The sequence below is a fragment of the Phyllostomus discolor genome, chromosome 12, assembly GCF_004126475.2.
Source record: "Phyllostomus discolor isolate MPI-MPIP mPhyDis1 chromosome 12, mPhyDis1.pri.v3, whole genome shotgun sequence".
In the NCBI taxonomy this organism is placed as follows: Eukaryota; Metazoa; Chordata; class Mammalia; order Chiroptera; family Phyllostomidae; genus Phyllostomus; species Phyllostomus discolor.
In genome coordinates, this window is record NC_040914.2 from 27,204,230 (window position 1) to 27,223,362 (window position 19,133).

The 19,133-nt window shown below is 47.9% G+C and overlaps 2 protein-coding genes across 2 annotated transcripts in view; one reads left to right on the plus strand and one right to left on the minus strand.

Moving 5' to 3' along the window:
- Positions 1 to 19,133, plus strand: part of LOC114510749 (patr class I histocompatibility antigen, A-2 alpha chain-like) — a 512,772-nt gene that overhangs the window by 297,576 nt on the left and 196,063 nt on the right. The window lies entirely within an intron of this gene.
- On the minus strand, positions 15,063 to 17,798 carry LOC114510833 (patr class I histocompatibility antigen, A-2 alpha chain-like). The gene is made up of 6 exons (XM_028529308.2): positions 17,729 to 17,798; positions 17,203 to 17,553; positions 16,675 to 16,941; positions 15,817 to 16,092; positions 15,609 to 15,719; positions 15,063 to 15,179 (listed from the first exon to the last, which is right to left on the minus strand). The coding sequence occupies exons 1-6, from the start codon at positions 17,796 to 17,798 to the stop codon at positions 15,082 to 15,084; spliced, it is 1,173 nt and encodes a 390-aa protein (XP_028385109.2). The 3' UTR covers positions 15,063 to 15,081.

Genomic DNA, 19,133 nt, shown 5'->3' on the forward strand with positions numbered 1-19,133 from the left:
GTTTCTGTTGAGAAATCAGATGACAGTCTTATGACAGCTCCCTTGTAGGTAATTGATTGATTTTATCTTGGTGCTTTTAAAACTCTCTCTTCGTCTTTAATCTTTGGCATTTTAATTATGATGTATGTTGGTGTGAGCCTTTTGGGGCTCATTTGTTTGGGACTCTGCACCTTCTGAACTGGTATGTCTATTTCCTTCACCAGGTTAGGGAAGTTTTCCATCATTATTTCTTAAGAACAGGGTTTCAATTCCTTGCTCTCTCTCATCTCTTTCCGGCACACCCATGATGTGAATGTTGCTAAGTTTGAAGTTGTTGCAGAGGCTACTTATTTTTATTTTTTTATTTTTGCTATTCTATTTGGGTATTTTCTGCCTCCTTATCTTCCTAATCTCTTATTTCATCCTATGCTTCAACCACTCTACTCTTGATTCCCTCTAATGTATTCTTCATTTCAGTAATCGAATTTTTATTTATAACATTTTCTTTTCATTTTCTGTCTCCATTTTGATGTGTCCTATCTCTTTGTTGAGTTCACACTGATGTCAGCTACTCTTCTCCTGAGTTTGTTGAGCATCCTTATAACCAGTGTTTTGAACTCTGCATGTGGTGGAATGCTTGTCTCCATTTTGTTTAGTTCTTTTTCTGGAGTTTTGTTCTGTTTTTTCATTTAGGACATGTTTCTTTGTTTCCTCACTTAGGCAACCTTTTTATGTTTGTTTCTATGCATTAGGTAGAGCTGCTATATCTCCTGGTATTGGTAGAGTGTCCTTAAGTAGTAGGTGTTGAGTAGGGCCCAGTGGTGCAGCCTCCTTGGTCACCCAACCTAGGTACTCCAGGGGCTCCCCTCTTGTGGGCCATGTGCACCTTTCTTTTATAGTTGAGTCTCAGTTGCTGTTGGCAATGGAAGGGATTTATCCACAGGCAGATCAGCTGTGAGGACTGGCTGTGATCACCGTGGAGGCTCTGGTGCGTGCTGAGACCATCCCTTTAGTGTGTTGTCGTGCAAGTGGTTGAGTGATGCTTTTCTGGGGTCTGAAGTTGCCCATCAGATGTGCTGGCTTAGGGCCCTTTGGGGACTGGGAGGCCATGGTCAGCTATCACCTATGCCTTCCCTGGGCCAACTGGCATGACCTACAAAACAATATGCATATTGGTGTTACTTGTCCTGGGCTTGGAGGTGCCTAGGAGAGTTCAAGGTGCACACCAAGGCCAGCTGCCATTAGGACTGGACCTGAGGTCACATAGCTGGAGATACAACACATGCCTAGGCCAGATGCTGCTTTTTGAGACATTTTAGGAAAATCCACCAACATGAGCCAAGACAGGCTGTTTGGAGGGGAATGTCACTGGAAAGGGCCAGGGTGGGCCTTTTAAGTTGGGTGTGGTGGGGTTTCAGGGTGTTACCAGGGTGGGGAAGAGAGTGAGAGCCAGGGTATTTGGAGGCTCAGATATGGCATCCATCTGCCAGCTCTGAGTGGGGGCAGGCTCAGAAAAGGATCAACGGCCTCTGTCAATACTTATGTCTGGGAGACAGCTGTCCCTCAGCTCTCAATCTGATGCAAGATAATTCATTTGCTTCCCAAATGTCCCTGGTGACTCTTGAGCTGCTGTCTCAGCACTTGAGCTCAGGATAAGTCCGTGTGCATGCAGAACTTTTAAGAGGAAGTGCCTGGGACTCCAGAAGCCTCCCTCCCACCCAGTCACAATCACTGCTGGTTTTTATAACCAGAAGTTGTGGAGACCTGTCTTCCTGGCACCAAAATTTTTGGCTGGGGAGCGTCGTGTGGGGCTGGAATTCCTCACTCCTCAGGGGGACGTCTGTAGCCAAGATACCTCTCCTGACTTTTGTCTGCCACCTGTGAGTGTGGGACCAGTTTGTTCAAGGTCTGTACCCTTTCTGGCGGTCTCAATGTGGCTTTTTAAACTGCCTGGTTGTAGGAGCTTTGTTCACTAAACTTTAGGTGGTTCTGAATGATGGTTATTTGTACTGTAGCTGAAATGTTGATGTGCTGGTTAGGCAATGAGAATATTGCTTTCACCTGCATGCACACCTTGATTGGGAGCCAAGATATTTTTTAAATGTTATTTTAAATATGCTGATTTAGTAAACATAATAATTCTCAATTCTTCAACCACATTGTTAAAGTGACACTGGTTTTGTTTTCCCATTTATGAGGGGGTGGTGGTGAAGAATGCCTGCTACTGCAGCTGGGTGTCCTAGCCCCCATTCTTGCTAAGTCTTCCTCTGTGCAAACGTGGGCACAGTGAAAAGGCTAATGATGTCCTTAATCCTATGAAAATAGTTTTGACTTCATAGATCACATGAAAGGGTCTCAGAAACTTCAAATGTTCCACAGAGCACACTTTGAGAATGGTTGTTTGTGGGTAAACAAGGGGGAGTCTTCCCACTGGTTCCAGCCTTTGTGTCCTCCTGATTTCCTCTCCCAGAGATGAGATCCCTGCATCCCCACACTCTGCTGAAGGCATTGCCCTTGGATTCTTCTAGAATAAAGCTCACCCCTTGAAGATGAGGTTTTAGAGAGTGTCCTAGGTCTGAGAAGGAAGGTGGAGGGACAGGTGTTTCCCCTTTGGAACTGGGAACAGTCTGTGCCTGAAGGCACCAGACGCACAGGTGATCTGGCTGTGTTTGTTATACACAAGCTTAATACAAACTTACATCCCAGACAGAAATCTGGTGTTGTCTGTTGGAGAGATGATGTTGTCCCTTTCATTTTTCATGGGTCTTGTGCTGTGACTGGAGGCCCAGATAACAAGAAGAGCAGTTCTGTCCAATAGAGTGTTCTGGAACAAGGGGTTGTTCTGTGTCTGCACATCCAACATGGCAGCCACAGTGCAGGTGGCTGTTGAGCACTTGAAGTGTGACCTGTGTGTGGAACAGTTAAACTTTTAACTTTATTTACTTTTAATTTAAAGCCACAAGTATCTAGTAGTGATCATATCAGACAGTGCCTATCTAGAAAGTATTTAGTTTGAAGTCTCTGCCTAACCCCTAAATACATTGTGTGACTCACAGTTTGACGTATACTAAAATTATCATCACATGGAAGTTATGGGCCTTCATTTGTCTGTGAGGGTCTAAATATATCCTCAAAATACAGCATGTCCAAGAAAGTTCAGTTAATATGTAGTTAACAACTTGAGTGTGTAGACATTAACCAAAATGTGATGTAATGCCTTAAGGCTATAAATGATCAAAAACGCTCCTCAATGCAGCTAGTCCTGATGTACATCACTTTGGGACCCTTGGTGTTCTCTTTGTGAACCTGGTGAGTATAAGCAGGCACATAAGGCTTTACGTAACTCAAGAGAAAATATTTATTGGACACAACATACACCAAATACCTGCAGGACCGAAAATACTTACAAAACTGTAAACCAGAAGATGTAAGCTTGAGTTCCACCTTAGAATTCCTTAAGTGTTGCTCTTCCTCATGTTGTCTCCAAAACTCAGCAATTCTGTTGCCTATCACCTTTAGACCCTTCTCCCCTAGATGAAAATATATATGATGTTTTTATGGTTAAGGAATGAAAAATTCTCTGAGCAAGACTCATATGGAAAAAACCATAAAGGAGAACATAAAACTCTCTGTGTGAACCACATGCTCCAGAGAACCAAACTCATGCCCATAACCAAACACAAAGACACATAAAAATGTTGACAGAGGAAGGTAACATGTGTCAGTGTTCTTCCACCAAAGTCCCCGAGGAGCATCTGCGGCAGACAGCTGGCTGTGTGCATGGCTGCTGCGAAGGGGAGTGCACCCCAGGGGCGTGGGGAGTTTTGCAAGATGGAGTGAGACAGGACATGGACTCTGGACGGCAATCTCAGAAGGATCTGTGGGTACAGGGGCCCCTCTAGACTGGCATCGTCAGGATGAGGGGGCAAGTCTGTGACTGGGCATCTCAGGAAATATCTCAGATGCGGCGGACTGGAGCGAGGGTGAGGGGTGATGGGAAAGACGCTGCCTTCCCTTCTGTCCTTCTATTCACAGGCCCGGGAGCTGCTTGGTAGTGTGTGAGCCGCACCGTGGCTCCTTTCTGTGTGTGCTGAGACCACACGCAGTGTGGAGGTGTTTTGTGTCTCACATCATCGTGGTCTCAGGATGTCCTTGTCTGATGCTGATGTTCTGTGAGACTGTGAGGACCAGGCTGGTTCCCAGCAACACTGGACCTCACTCTAAGTGCCAGACCCCTTCTGATGTTGGGGCTGCTTGTCCTTCCTTCTTAAGTTCAATATTTAAAAATGTTTACAACTCAGTCTAAATTGAAGAATATTAGAAAACAATTTGGAAAAGAAGAAATGCAAATGTCAAACAACCGTATTTGTAATAAAGACATGTAAACAAAAATGAGAATGAAGATTAAGAAAAATAAGAATAAAAATTAAAATGAATCAGGTCAGCAAAGACAAAAGAAAATGGTGGTGTATCGGCCCGAGCATAGGGAACACATTCTGTTGTAAAGGTTGAAGGGGTTGACAACTGGGACAAAACTCCTGAAGGATGCTTTTGTAAAAGGTCTCAGCAATTTAAATGTGCTTACATTTTGACACAGAAATCCTCTTTTGGGAATTTATCCTAAGAAGATAATCACACGTGCCTCCAAAAATATATATTTAAGAACGTTTCTTGTATTGTGGTTTAATAGAGGCAAAAGTGTGAAATGTCTCTAATGCTCCAATCCACAGAATGATGGTAACTATGGACAGAGGATGGCTTAACGTGCTTCAGGTAGTGACATCATGGGATCTACAGAGAGGGTCAAGTGTAATCTTCAGAGCAAACCCAAGAGGCACTCAATATGGGATCCTTGTGGGGGAAGGAGACTCAGAGAGGTTCCAGGTGGTGGAGCTGCGAAGGGAGGGCGTTGTCTCTTGGAGCCTTGATGACTCACTTTCACTGGGTCCCTTGGCAGCTGTTGTTAGCAGATGGGCCTGGGCCTGAGTGGTTCCGCATCAGGCCACCCTGTGGTGTGTGGTGTGTGGTGTGTGGGTGCTTGACTTCCTCTGGATAAGATTCCACAACCCAAGTCAGGGGATTTTGAAAGTACATTTATTAAAGCTGGGGACAGTGACAAAAAGGAAGGACTTCTTCTACTTAGGGTAGAAGAAGTCACTGGAGAGAGCCTAGGTGGGTCTGCTCTGGTTCCTGGGAATGTTACAGGAAAGGAGTGAGTTAAGGTCAGGCTGCAGGCAGCTCACTGGGAAGTAAAACTCCCAGAGACAGAAGTGAGCCAGGGCGGGGCTACTGTCAGCTCACTAGTTAGAGGAAAAGGGGGCTTTGTAGACAGGATGGGGTGATAAGCCTGAGACAAGCTGCCACTGCCCTCTGCTCCCCTGGCTGATAATCTCAAGGGCATCTTACAGTCCAGGAAAGAAAGAAGTTCATGTTTGAAATGGAGCCAAGGGTGAGCTCTAGAGGGAGCTGCCCCAGGTCTCTGTCTGGAGGGTTTTTATCTCTCTTCTGTGGGTGAGAATCTTAGGGGAGGGTATCAGCAGAATATTCATCAGCTTTCGGGGTGTTTTTTTTAAAGATTTTAAAGATTTTATTTATTTATTTTTAGGGAGGGAAGGCAGGGGGAGAGGGGGAGAGAGAGAGAGAGAGAGAGAGAGAGAGAGAGAGAGAGAGAGAGAGAAACATTAATGTGCGGTTGCTGGGGGTTATGGCCTGCAACCCAGGAGTGTATCCTGGCTGGGAGTCGAACCTGGGACACTTTGGTTCCCAGCCCACGCTCAATCCACTGAGCTACGCCAGCCAGGGCAGCTTTCGGGGTGTTTTTGTTATGCCGATGCATCAACATGAGCACTAAGGGGGATTGGGGTTATTCTTTGGCTAGCTCCACTGTTTTACTTTTATCTTTGGTCTGTGTGGCTCTAGTGTTTTTTATCGAATGTTGTTGTTGTTTGTTCCCCTGATTTCATCTGTCCTTGGGTTCATCTAACACAAATGGCATTAATTTGTTTTCTATTGTTTATTTTTCCTCAACCAGAGTGATTTAAGCTGTGTATTCTCTGGTTAGGGAGGAAGACAGGAACAAACCATTTCTTCTTACATGTCCTTGGTTAGGGGAGATAAGGTCTTGAGATTCACCCACTGACTATAAGTTGTTCAGACTCACTCTATGGCCAACTGTAATTTCCTTTTCTCCATTTCCCCACTCCACTTGCTCAGCTTCTTACTATCCTCCCTCTCTGTGACTCTGCACTCCATGCAAGTGAACTGTTGCAATGTTCCAGAATGTTCTAGGATAGGAGGCTTCTTGGCTCAGCTCAGGATGACATCCAGGGGCTGTGGACCTTAGCCATCCAGACCACAGTCAAGTTCATCATCCAGGATGGATTTCAAGGCCTCCACCGTCTCAGGGTTAGTTAGAGTCTGGACACAGAATGCAAAGCCAGAGTAGGATCCTGGCTCTGCGACTCTGGCACTGTTGTGGGGGAGATGGGCCATGCAGAAATGATACAGAGAAATATAATCATGACCCAGTGCTGTGAGTGAAAAATTCCTGACATCATAGAAGCAGATAACCAGGAGACCTATGGTCCCCTTCCACTGGTATCTGTCTTATCTGAAAGATGTAAAAGATAATGGCATTTGAGACAGAACAATTATACACAACCATAGAATAGGAAAGATCTCTTAGAAATTAAAAATATTAACATAAAAGTGAATAATTCAAAAGGTGAACTGGAAGATTCCAATTGTACTCCTACTAAGTTATCTAAAAGTGTGGGCAAGTAGGAAAAGACCTATTATTCTATCAGTCAAGAGATTCCAACCAGTTTATTACATCTGTCTAAAAATAATGATGAGTACTAAATGAGTTAAAAATTTTCAAGAATATTTCTCAAAATTTATGCACAAAAATTTACATTTTGAGTGGCCTAATCAAATTCTTACCATAGCAGGTAAAACCGTATCTGCACTGTGACATATCACAATGGAATTTCAGAAAGAGGGTGGGAGACACACTGAAAACTTCAAGAGGCAGCAAATATGGGCCTGGAGACTAGAAGACATAGAAGCAATGCCTTCCAATTTCTGAAGAAAAAAAAATATTTCTAACACAGAGTTCTATATCCAGTCAAGATGTGAATAAGAGCTAGGATAACCTACAGTTTCCTCATGTGTTTAGAGCTTTAATTGTTAACTTTTCATGTTCTCTTTTGAAAAATACTTCCAGGAAAATTGAGGAAAATGAGGAAGTAAACTAAAAAAGAACATGTGGTATCTGGGTGATGGGGAGCCAGAACAGGAAAGCCAGTGCTGTCCAAGATGAAGTACAGGACATCCAGGGGGTCCGCCCGGCTCCTGGTGTGCAGGGCCCCGGTCACCTGTGGCAGGAATGAGGGCTGTGGACAGGTGTCTGCAGTGAGGAAAGTGGTTGGAGATCTGATGTGTTCAAATATGTGCTCATGAAGATTTAGACTCTCAGGAGACCAGTGGAATAAATGTGTGAAACTGGACAGAACAACCTCATGGCTGAATTAGGACCAGATGTAATGACCAACTACCCCCTACCCTAGTGCTGACCAGTCAATGGAGACCTTGACCCTAATACCCTTAGTTCATGGCCCAGAGCCCTTGTGTAATCCATCCCCTAGAAGCCATCTGGGAGTCAGGTCTTAGAGGAACAACTCTCCTGTGGTTCTGGGTTTGGTTCCGCTTCCTTAAATAAACGTATACTTTTCTTTCTTTCTTTCTTTCTTTCTTTCTTTCTTTCTTTCTTTCTTTCTTTCTTTTACTGAATCAAGGACATTTTTTTTCATTGCTTTCAGAGACAAAGGAAGGAAGAGAGAGAAACATCGATTGGTTGCCTCCCCTGAGTTCCTGTACTGGGGAACATACACTAAACCTAAGTATGTGCCCTGACCAGGAATCAAACCCGCAACCTTTTGCTGCATGGGATGATGCTCCAATCAACTGAGCCACCCCCTCTCCAGTTGATACAGCTGATATAAATTCTTTGGTAAAGTGTCTGTAAAAATATTGATCACTTTTTATTGAGTTGATGTTTTCATATTGTTGAGTGTGAGGGTTCTTCTGTATAGCTTAAAACAAGTGATTTGCCAACATTTTCTCCCAGTCTGTGACCTGAGCTCTTTTTACAGACATAACACCAACATTAAAGCACAGGGAGATTTTCCAGGGAGGAGGAATCACAAGTGACTCACTGAGATGGTTTCCTGGTAGAGGACTTAGGTGACTGAGGGAGCAGGGGGACACTGGGACTCATTTAATTTTGTGTACTCTTGAGAGTTGTTTGAATTCTCTTGTATGTGCATGAATAATGTTTTCAAAGAACAAGTTACAAAACATCCCTTCACTTAAACCTCCCAACAAGTCATCCTCACATCATGATTTAAGATTCAGATTTTGACCCTGTCCTTTAGGACCAACCATTTACCTTAGAAATTCCATTCTTGAAAATGGTGGCTAGATGGTGTGGACAAATTCTTCCACTGAAAATAGCTAAAAATGCCATGTATAATACAAAAATGAACTTCTTAAGATCAACAAAGAGTTGAGATACCAAAGACCAAACCCCAGAAGAAGGGAAAGACCCAGCTTGGCCTCCACAGAGGGCAGCACCCTGAGTGAGCAGTGGGGGAAGGTGTGCAAGTTCATTGCCCAGAGCCCAGACATGGAGTCCAGCACTGTCAGCCCTGAGCTGAGCTCTTCACTTTCCTCCCCATCTGCCTCCATTTTTATGCATGTAAACAAAACCTATAAAATTAATTATGTGGATATAGATAATATACAAGTTATATGGTAAATGTGTATTAACTGAAAAATTATAAATGTTAAAGGTTGTACATGAGAAATTACCACTAAAGTAAAAGTGTTCATTCATCTGTGCACATTAAAACTCAATCCAATGTTAATAGGAGTTTTCAGCAAAATAAGTAGAGAAAACTGATCTGTCTCTTTCTCTCTCTCACCCACTCTTATATCAATAAACATATCCCCTGTGAGGATTAAAAAGAACAGCATTTGCAAAACAGTTTGCATTGTTAGGACCTCAGCGGCCTCCTACACCTTGTGTTTAACAACTCTCTTTTTTATCCATTAATGATTTTTATTTATTATTTTTTTAAATATATTTTATTGATTATGCTATTACAGTTGTCCCATTTGCCCCCCTTCTCTCCCCTCCACCCTGTACCACCCTCCCACCCACATTCCCCCCTTTAGTTCATGTCCATGTGTCATAAGTTCTTTAGCTTCTACATTTCCCATATCATTCTTGCCCTCCCCCTGTCTATTTTCTACCTACCATCTATGCTACTTATTCTCTGTACCTTTTTCCCCTCTCTCCTCCTCCCACTCCCCTGTTGCTAACCCTTCATGTGATCTCCATTTCTGTGATTCTGTTCCTGTTCTAGTTGTTTGCTTATTTTGTTTTTGTTTTTGTTTTAGGTGTGGTTGTTAATCATTGTGAGTCTGCTGTCATTTTACTATACATGTTTTTGATCTTCTTTTCCTTAGATAAGCCCCTTTAACATTTCATATAATAAGGACTTGGTGATGATGAACTTCTTTCACTTGTCCATATCTGAGATGCACTTTATCTGCCCTTCCATTCTAAATGAAAGCTTTGCTAGATAGAGCAATCTGGGATATAGGTCCTTGCCTTTCATCACTTGGAATACTTCTTTCCAGCCCCTTCTTGTCTGTAAGGTCTCTTTTGAGAAATCAGCTGACAGTCTTATGGGAACTTGTTTGTGGGTAACTCTCTCCTTCTCTCTTGCTGCTTTCAAGATTCTATCCTTATCTTTCATCTTGGGTAATGTAATTATGATGTGCCTTGGTGTGTTCCTTCTTGGGTCCAACTTCTTTGGGACTCTCTGAGCTTCCTGGACTTCCTGGAAGTCTATTTCCTTAGCCAGAATGGGGAAGTTCTTCTTTATAATTTTTTCAAATGACTTTTCGACTTGTTGCTCTTCCTCTTCTCCTTCTGGTACCCCTATAATGTGGATGTTGGAACAATGTTTAAAGATGTTCTGGAGGTTCCTAAGCCTTTCCTCATTTTTTTGAATTCTTACTTCTTCATTTTTTTCTGTTTGGTTGTTTCTTTCTTCCTTCTGGTCGACTCCATTGATTTGAGTCCCAGTTTCCTTCCCATCACTATTGGTTCCCTGCACATTTTCCTTTATTTCACTTAGTGTAGCCTTCATTTTTTCATGTAATTTGCAACCAAATTCAACCAATTCTGTGAGCATCCTGATTACCAGTGTTTTGAATTGTGCATCTGATAGGTTGGCTATCTCTTCAATGGTTAGTTATATTTTTTCTGGAGCTTTGATCTGTTCTTTCATTTGGGCCTTTTTTTTTTTTTTGTCTTGATGTGCCTGTTATGTAGTGAGGAATGGAGCCTTAGGTGTTCACCAGGGCAGGTCAACCCACATTGCTGTGTTTTGACACTGTATGTAGGGCAAGGGTCCAAGAGGGAACAATGGTGCTTGCTCTGCTCTCTGCCAGATTTCAGTCACTTCCCCTGTTTCCCACAAGCAAATTGGGCCCTTCAGGTGCTGATTCTTGTGTGGATGGGTTTGTGTACATCCTGGGATCTTGTGGGTCTCTCCAATGAACTCTCCTGTGAGGCTGGGAGTTTCTCCTGGCACCTCAACACCACAGGTGTTTTGAATCAGTGTTTTGAGGCTTTATTTCCCCACATGGGGACACTGGGTTGTGAGGTCTGTCTCGCTCCCCAGCTTTACCTGTTTATCTGCATGTGAATGTGGGACAACCTGGTCTGCCAGCCACCTTGTGCACTGTGCCCCTCCACAATCTACTACCTCGGTATGTCTGCCAGCTGCCACTTTGTGTGTCTGGGGTCACCAGCTGCTCTGCTACGAGCCCTCTCTGTCCAGGCTCCCCAACTCCGCCCCTCCTACCAGTCTGGATGAATGTGTCTACTCCTTGGTTGTCAAACTTCCATACAGTTCAATTTTCTGTCAGTTCTGGTTGTTTTTTGTTTTTAAATTGTTGTGTCCTTATTTTGGTTGTGTGAGGAGGCACAGTGTGTCTACCTACACCTCCATCTTGGCCAGAAGTCCTGTGTTTACCACATCTCTTGATGACATCTTCTGCTGTGTTGATTATTGTACAAGTTGTTTTGTACAACGTGCTATACAGACTTGCAGCCCAGGAACAACAGGCTGAGCCCTGCAGTCCAGGTGAGCAGTAGGGAGACCATCCAGGCATGAGTGCCTCTGTGCTGTGTGCACAACCACAACATTGCACAACCACACATTTCTCAGGGTGGATCACCACTGTTAGGCAGCACATGAGTGAATGTAAGTGCATCAAATAAACACACTGGGCACCTTACACTTACACGAGGTTGCGTGTCAATTCTATTTTAACTTAAAAATTAAGTTCATGGTGGATTTTATGTACAACTTTGGCATTTAGTGAAGGATCACTGAACAGTGTAGTTAGAAATATTATAAACACTGACATCCACAGATTGGAACTTCCAACAGTTCATGACCCCAGGAGCTCTAGGATACATGAGCATCTGCAGTGGGAGGTGAAGAGCAGGAGAACAGGAAGCCAACTAGGGGAGGTCTGCACCCACTGAAAATGAGGGCCGTCTCGCACAGTGACGTAAAAAGCAGAAATGGAATTCAGCATGTAGAAGGTGATGCAGGTGTCCACCAGCATCAGGAAGGTGTGAGTGGCTCTGGCCACTGGAGAGCATTGGGGGTGGCTGCAGGGGTGTGAATGTGCTGCAGCCTCTGGTGGTGTCTGTCCAGGTGAAGCACCGTGGAGATGCTGGACCAGACCCTGAGGACAATCAATGTGACACAGGACATGACCACAAGGTGGCAATGCCTGCACTGGATTTCAAGGGTGAAATTAAACATTTCCCTTTGCTGTTAGTATCGTTTTGCCTATTCTGTGGAGCAGTGACGTTCACAGGTGCTGAAATACTTATTAAGAAACGAACACCCAGCAGATGCAACAGGAAGGCCCGAGGAGCTTGGGGCTCTTCCTCTGAGCTTGGGCCACTCCACTCTCCCAGGGTTGAGTGTGAGGGACTCATAGGTGCTCAGGACTCAGGTGGAGCACAGGGTGCTTCCACAAGCCACTCTCTGTACATATCAGACACAGTTACACCCCAGGCTGGATGGGGGCTCCTCAAAACCAAAGCTGTCTTGTGTGGGGAATCCCAGGGAGAGAGGAGCCACAGCATTGGCCACGGCCGTGTGGGTGAGGATCACGTGTGTCAACCTCTGTCTGTGTCCAAGCAAGAGTGAAGAGAATGACAGACACCACAGCCCCAGACCCTATCTTCAAAGGAAGATCGTTTTCAGAGCCTCCTGTCCTGGGGTCCTGGGACACTGACCTGAAAAGACATGGACACAGCTGCTCAGTGTGCTGGAGGCCATGCCAGTGGCGACACCACAGTCTTCCTACACAACCACCAGGGAGCGGACTCTCGCTCTTCTCCTGAGACAGAAGACACTGTAGTTCTCCATTGCAATAGCTTTACCTGGAGAACATGCACCTGAACCGGGTACCCCGCTCCCCATTATTATTGTGTATGTATTCTATTTACTTTTATCTTCTGACTCCCCACCAAGAGTGTTGGGTCCATGGATTCAGGACCATGTCTGTCATGGTCAACAATGCAGTTGACCCACAGTGAGAGTTCAATACCAGGTCCTGAGTCTGCGAGTGTGTGACAGGGGACACACCCCGCCCCCCCCCCCCCCCTTAGAGTTCATGGTCACCCTACCTACTATGAGAATGTATCACCCTGGCTAGGTAGCTCAGCTGGTTAGAGCATCATTCCGATAGGCCAGGGCTGCTGGTTCAAGTCCTGGTTGAGACAGGTGCAGGAGGCAACTGATCTCTCCCATGGAAGTCTCTCTCTCTCTCTCTCTCTCTCTCTCTCTCTCTCTCTCTCTCTCTCTCTCTCTCTCTCTCCAATCCTGTCTCTATAAACAATGGGAGAAAAACAATCCTTAGATGAAGATTCAAGAAAATTAAATAGAAAAAGGAGCAAGGGAAAGTAGAAATGTTTATTGTTCTTCATTTTATTGGTAACAGCGGTGTGTTTGTGTGCATGCATGTAAGCACGTTTATATATGAATGTCTCCCTTCTGGGATTCATCCTATAGCCGTCCTTCCCGGCAGCCCTGCTGACACCCTCCACTCACCTGCCCTGTCTGAGACTCTAACCGCACATGGCAGTTACTCCATCTCTCCAGTGGGGGGCGCTTACCTGCGTGGCTCCGTGTGGGACCTTTGCTTCTGGCCCCATTGAATACAGAGACCCACACACCTCCTTTCACATCCCCGCGGGCTCTGATCACACCTCCCAGAGCCCGACCTCGCCTGTGAGGGCTTCACCAACACCCTCCCTGCACTGACGGGACAGTGGCCACCAGCCCAGCGTGGTCATGCTTGGGGACAGCACCACAAAGGAGTCAGAATCCTCCCGCAGATGCGGCTTGGGTGACCCTGGAATGCGCCTTCCAGCCCCGCCTCCCGACCCGCTTCCTACGCAGGGACAGGCTACTCCCAGCAACTCAGACACGTGGGTGCCAGCGGTTCCTGGAGACGAAGGACACGGAGGACCCTGGGCACAGCCCTGCTGTCCTACAACACTGTCAGAGACCCCATCCCTTTGAGTCTGGCCCCTTGTGCTCCATGAGCATCCGCATCTCACCTGGGACTTACCAGCGCTGTGACTCAGCTTGACACCCATGCCGTGGGGACAGCAGGGACACACTCGGACGCCAAGGTGCACAGTGTGTAACTCCGCACAGGTGAGCACAGCTGCCGGGCCCGTGTTCTCACCTCTCAGAAGGAAGAGATGGTCCCAGCAGCTGAGCGCGTCCTGTGTGGAGGGACATGGGGGCCAGGAAGGGGCCCTGGACAGGGGGACACAGTCAGGGTTGGGGAAGGAGACCTCCCATGGGGGAAGGGCCAGGGCTCTCTCTGTAACCCTGCTGTAAGGCTCTCAGCCTGCTCACCAAAGCCCCACCCTCCTGGTCTGAACACCTGCCAGGGCCCCAGCTCCTACCACCGACTTGGGTGGGGCTCCAATTTTCTTTCAAAAATCAATTTATTGATTGATTTTAGAGAGAGATGGAGGGAGATGGGGGAGGGAGAGAGAGAGAAAAATTGATTGGTGGCCCCACTACCTCCTACATTCATCGGTTGACTTTGTAGGGCTGCTGACTTGGGATCAACCCTGCGATCTTGGCATATTGGGATGATGCTCCAAGCACAATGATTTAATTAAAAACCACACCACAGTCATTTAACTAAAAACACCACAGTAATTTAATTTTTACAAAACAAGGGTAGGTACAATATATATAAAAGAAAAAAAGAAAAAGAAACAACAAACACCCAAAAGATGGGGGCTGTGGGCCAGACCCAGGCCTGAGCCCAGGCTGACACAGCCACAGAAAGTCCTCACTGAGCACAGTCCTGGAGCCACCAGAAGGCCCAGGTGACCCTCAAGTCCCTAAAATCCCAGGTCCTGGGGGGACAAGTTTCTCTGGAAGCAGCAAGGACAAAGGAGCAACAAAGATGATCCAGTCAAGGAATGACCAGGATGGGGATGGCTTCGCCCTAACTCTGCTAGGACAGGACAGTCCCCAGGGCAGAGGACACAGGTCTCTATGGGGAGGGTAGCCTGGTGACCAGCTCCTCACTGATGCTGATAAGAATACACATTCTGATGCCAGTTGCAGAAACAGCAGTCAGGGTCGCTTAAAGTCCCAAGGGGAAGCTGCAATGACTATTTAGTACAAAGTCCTGGACAAGGCAGCTCTGTCGCACTGAGAAAGAAAGTTGTCATGAAGAAATTCCGGTCAATTTCAGAAGTGTCACATTTTCCTATAGCTAACCACATGCTCAGAATGTCCCGTTCTGAGAGAACCAAAAACTTCGCCGGGCCTCCTGGTCACAATGCCTGTTACTTCCTGCCTCAGAGTTTCACCCTTAAGAGCTGGGAGACACTCATCGGAGCCCTGGACACTGTTGTTGCCTGGGGAAGATACAACAGCAGACTTAGGGGGTGGGGAGTGCTCCTCACAGACTCCAGCCCACACTCTCCCAAGGGTCCCAGATGTCACCTCCCCAACACCCAGACTTACAGGCAGCCTTAGTGTAGCTCTCCCTGCCTTTGCCTGTGGGGAGAAAACGTTCTGTGAGAAGTCAGGGGGAATACTGGGTCCCTTGACCCTAAAGGAGCCCCACACTCCTGAAGCACAGAGAATTTCCAGAACTGTGACTAAATACCAAGTTGAGATCAGGAAATATAGGGACAGTACATGTGCCAGGAATGGACCAACCACCTGTGTGGATGTCTGTCCTCAGCAGGGAGCTTCCCCTCTGACCTGGGACACCTGGGAATCAGTCCCCATCACTAGAATCATCAGGTGATAAATGTGTCCCTCACTTTCGCATAGGCCTCACTAAAGAGTCAGTGTTAGGAAATAGGCCCCAGATGGACAAGCACCCGTGTGGGGTTATGAAGCCCATTAATGAGGCAGAGCACACTTCCACCTGGGTTGGGCCCCCGGGGGACAGGAAACTCAGCCCCATCCCTTGCCCACCTGAGCTCTTCCTCCTCCACAGCACAGTTCCAGCAGCTGCGGCTCCAAGGAGACCCAGGGCAGCAGCAATGCCCACAAAGATGATGGTGATGGAGGTCTGAGGAGGGGGTTCTGTGAGGGGAAAGTGAGAGGTCAACCTCAGGCCTGAGTCCTGACCCTGCTCAGGGACACCCTGAGGAGAGGCTCTGTGCCCACACCCTCTCCTCACCCCATCTCAGGGTCAGGGGCTTGGGCAGCCCCTGGTGCTGCACATGGCACGTGTATCTCTGCTCCTCTCCAGGGAGCACGGCCACAGCTGCCCACTTCTGGAAGGTTCCATCCCCTGCAGGCCTGGTGTCCACTAACTCCATGTCCTCGGTCAGGTCTTCCCCATCACGCTGCCAGGTCAGGGTGATGTCAGCTGGGTAGAAGCCCAGGGCCCAGCACCTCAGGGTAACCTCATCATCAGAGATGGGGTGGTGGGTCACGTGTGCCTTTGGAGGGTCTGAGGGGAGGGTGAGAAAATCCGAATCTTTGCATGGTCATGGGACACTCCAGCAGTGCTCATGTGACCACCCTGAGAGTAGACAGGACAATGGGGTTGGGGGAAGGGAGCACACCACCCAGACACCAGCCTGGGCAGAGGCACCTGGAATAATCTCTTATTTTTTTGGATAATCTCCTATTTCCTTGGAAAGTTCCAGAATCAGAGTGAGAACCTAGGGTAGGAGTGTGCAGGTGTCTAAGGGGAGACACAGTCTCAGGTGGGGGCCGATGACTCAGAAAAGCCAGAGTCAGGGCTCCAGAGACGGTCTCAGCCTGAGAACCAGGGAGAGCGTCCTGGTGCACCAGGTGCTGCAGGGTTTGAGGGAACCGCTGTGGGGTGTTTCAGGGAGACCCTGGGCCCCTTACTGTCCTTCAGTGAAAGCTGGTCTCACGGGTGCGTCACAAAATAAGGAGACCTGGGGGACTCTTCCCTCTCCCAAGGAGGAGGGACATTCTGACACTGCCTCATTTTCCTCCTCTCCTTGTAGGAAGCCGCCCCAGCCCACAGATCCCCTCCTTGGGGAGGCCTGTGCCTTGGTACCTGCTGGGGGCAGAGTCTCCCTCCCCTTCTCCAGGATCAGGCGGAGCCAGCGCACGCACTTTTCCTGCAGGTAGGCTCTCCTTCGTTCCACATCGGGAACCTGCACAATTTTGCTGCAGCTGATTCCTGCCGCTGCGGTCCAGGAGTGCAGGTCCTCGGTCAGGGAGACGTAGTCGGCGCCGTCGTAGGCGAAGTGATTGTACCCGCGGAGGAAGCGCCCGTCTGACCCCACCACGCAGCCACTCAGCTCCTGGAGGGTGTGAGACCCTGACCCCGCCCCCAGGTTGGTGGGGGTCATTAGACCCGCCCCGAGAACAGGTGTGTCGGGAACCCGACCCGTCTGTGCCCTTCAACTGTGATTGAAGCCAACAAGAAAATGAAACCGCATCAACATCCTCCCGGGGTCCTCCCTCACTGGGGGCAGGGAGGGTCCAGCAGCCTCGCGTGGGCGCTCCGACCCGGAATCCGGGCGACCCAGGCACGTCCATGGGGATGGGGGTCGTGCCCAGACCTCGGGCGCCTGCTCACCGTCCTCGCTCTGGTTGTAGTGGGCGCGCAGCTTGTTCAGGTTTGCACTGCTCATCTGTTCGTAGTGCTGGATTTTGAGCATGTAGTCGTCCCAAAACTGTCGATGCTCCGCCTCCCCCCGCCGCCACTCCATCAACAGCGTCACCAACCCCGCCGCTGCCAGCTTCAGCCTCGGACCCTTGGCGTCACTGTCGTACCGCACCATCTCGGTGTCGTCCACGTAGCCAGCGCCGAGGTAGCGGTTCTTCCCGCGGCCCGGGCGGTACACGGTGGTGGTGAGAATTCTCAAGCTGTGGGTGCCCGGGGACTGGAAGGATGCGCGTCTCTGGTCCGAGGTCCGGCCTGCAGGGGCTGGGGAACAGCGGGACCGAAAAGGGGGGGAGGGGCAGGTGTGAGTCCAGGAGGGAGTCGGTGATCTGGTTCTTGGCGGGGGTTCTGCAGACGCGCCATCCCAGGGTCCAGCGCCCCCGCCGGGTCCCCTCACTCCGGCCCCACAGAGGCCGTTCCCTCCCGACCCCGCACTCACCAGCCCCGGCCTCGGTCAGGGCCAGGGCCCGGGCCCCTGAGAGCAGCAGGAGCAGGGCTCCCGCCCCCATGACCCTAACCAGAGGGTCTGGGGAGGTGAGTTTCGGTTCCCGGTGAGGCTTTACACCCGGAACCACGGTGACGCTGATTGGCTGCTCTTTAACTCGTTTACCCAATGGGAGCGAGAATATTTGAGTCTTCAGGTCTGGGGACCCGGGACTCTGCCCCGCTCCCTCTTCCTGCACAAAGAACCCTCTGCGCATCTCCCGCCCCCACGGTTTGCTGGACGGCCTGCTGCAGTCAGACTATGTAAACAGAGGAAGTGGTTATGGGTTCTCCTTTATCTATTGATGCTCCTCATTCCTCTGACTCTTTACTGACCTCTCATTGCACTCAACACGTCTCTGTGCGTCAATGGGCTGCTTAGGAAGTGTTTGATCTCTGCACCTGATGTCACTTTAACTCGGTGTGATCACCTCAACCCTGCACCTGTTACCCTCTTTGCAGCATGAAGACAGTTGTGTTGTGCTGACTGACCACCTACTGGTTCCTAGGAGTGATTTACAGGAAATTCCTACTGATGCCGCTGCTTTAACCTGGTTACAGAGGGATGTTATCTGAGAGATGAATAGGGACATTACTGAGAGGGACATGCAGCAACTTCCATGGTGGACACAATCGAGAGCTCTCAGCGACTGGAAATGAAATCTGCCCAGCACGCTGGACTCACTGCTCTAACTCGGGCTTGTCACCTGGACGAAGGTCCAGTAGCCAATGTTTACCCTGAGAGTCATGTGCACCTGGTGCAGCCGTGACTGTGGGATGATGGGGAAGTGGGGAGGCCTCCTCACTTCCTCAGGGTAGCTCACAAAGAAGAAGAAAGAGCTACCAAAATGAAATGTGACATATATACCTGGTGGGAACACTCAAGAAAAGAAGACGAGGTGTTTTGAACCAGTGGGAAAATCGGAACAAACCTGTAGATAGAGCGGTCGAGTTGTGTCGACGCTGGTTTTGTACATCGAAGGGCGGTGCAGATGTGGTATGACAGTGTCTGGGAAACCACACCCTGGGCTTCAGATGCACACACGGTGCTCTCACGCAATGAAAACATAATGATAATGAGAACAATTCAGAACAACAGTGGACAAAGAAAAAACAGCAAAGCATTACCAGTTGTAGTATCTGGGTAAGAGGGACATTATGTATATTTGAAATTATTTCAAATCAAGAATTTTAAAAGTAAAAATCATTTGTGGGCATTGAATTACTTTTTAAGATGAGTTTCACTGGTGCTAAATAGATTTTTTGTTGGTCACATTTTACCTCTTTTGAAAATGAAAGTAGTTTGTATGATTTTATAAGAGAAACTGTAGGTGAAATAAAGATAATTTTATGTAAATAAA

Bases quoted from the DNA above. Each gene is read 5' to 3' on its own strand.
- LOC114510833 (XM_028529308.2), bottom strand. From the start codon at position 17,798: ATGGGGGCGGGAGCCCTGCTCCTGCTGCTCTCAGGGGCCCGGGCCCTG. The intron at 16,093-16,674 runs GTACCAAGGCAC...CCCTCCCCTCAG, and splicing joins GGAGACTCTGCCCCCAGCAG to ACCCTCCAAAGGCACACGTG. The intron at 15,720-15,816 runs GTGAGGAGAGGG...TTCCCCTCACAG, and splicing joins GCCCCTGACCCTGAGATGGG to AACCCCCTCCTCAGACCTCC.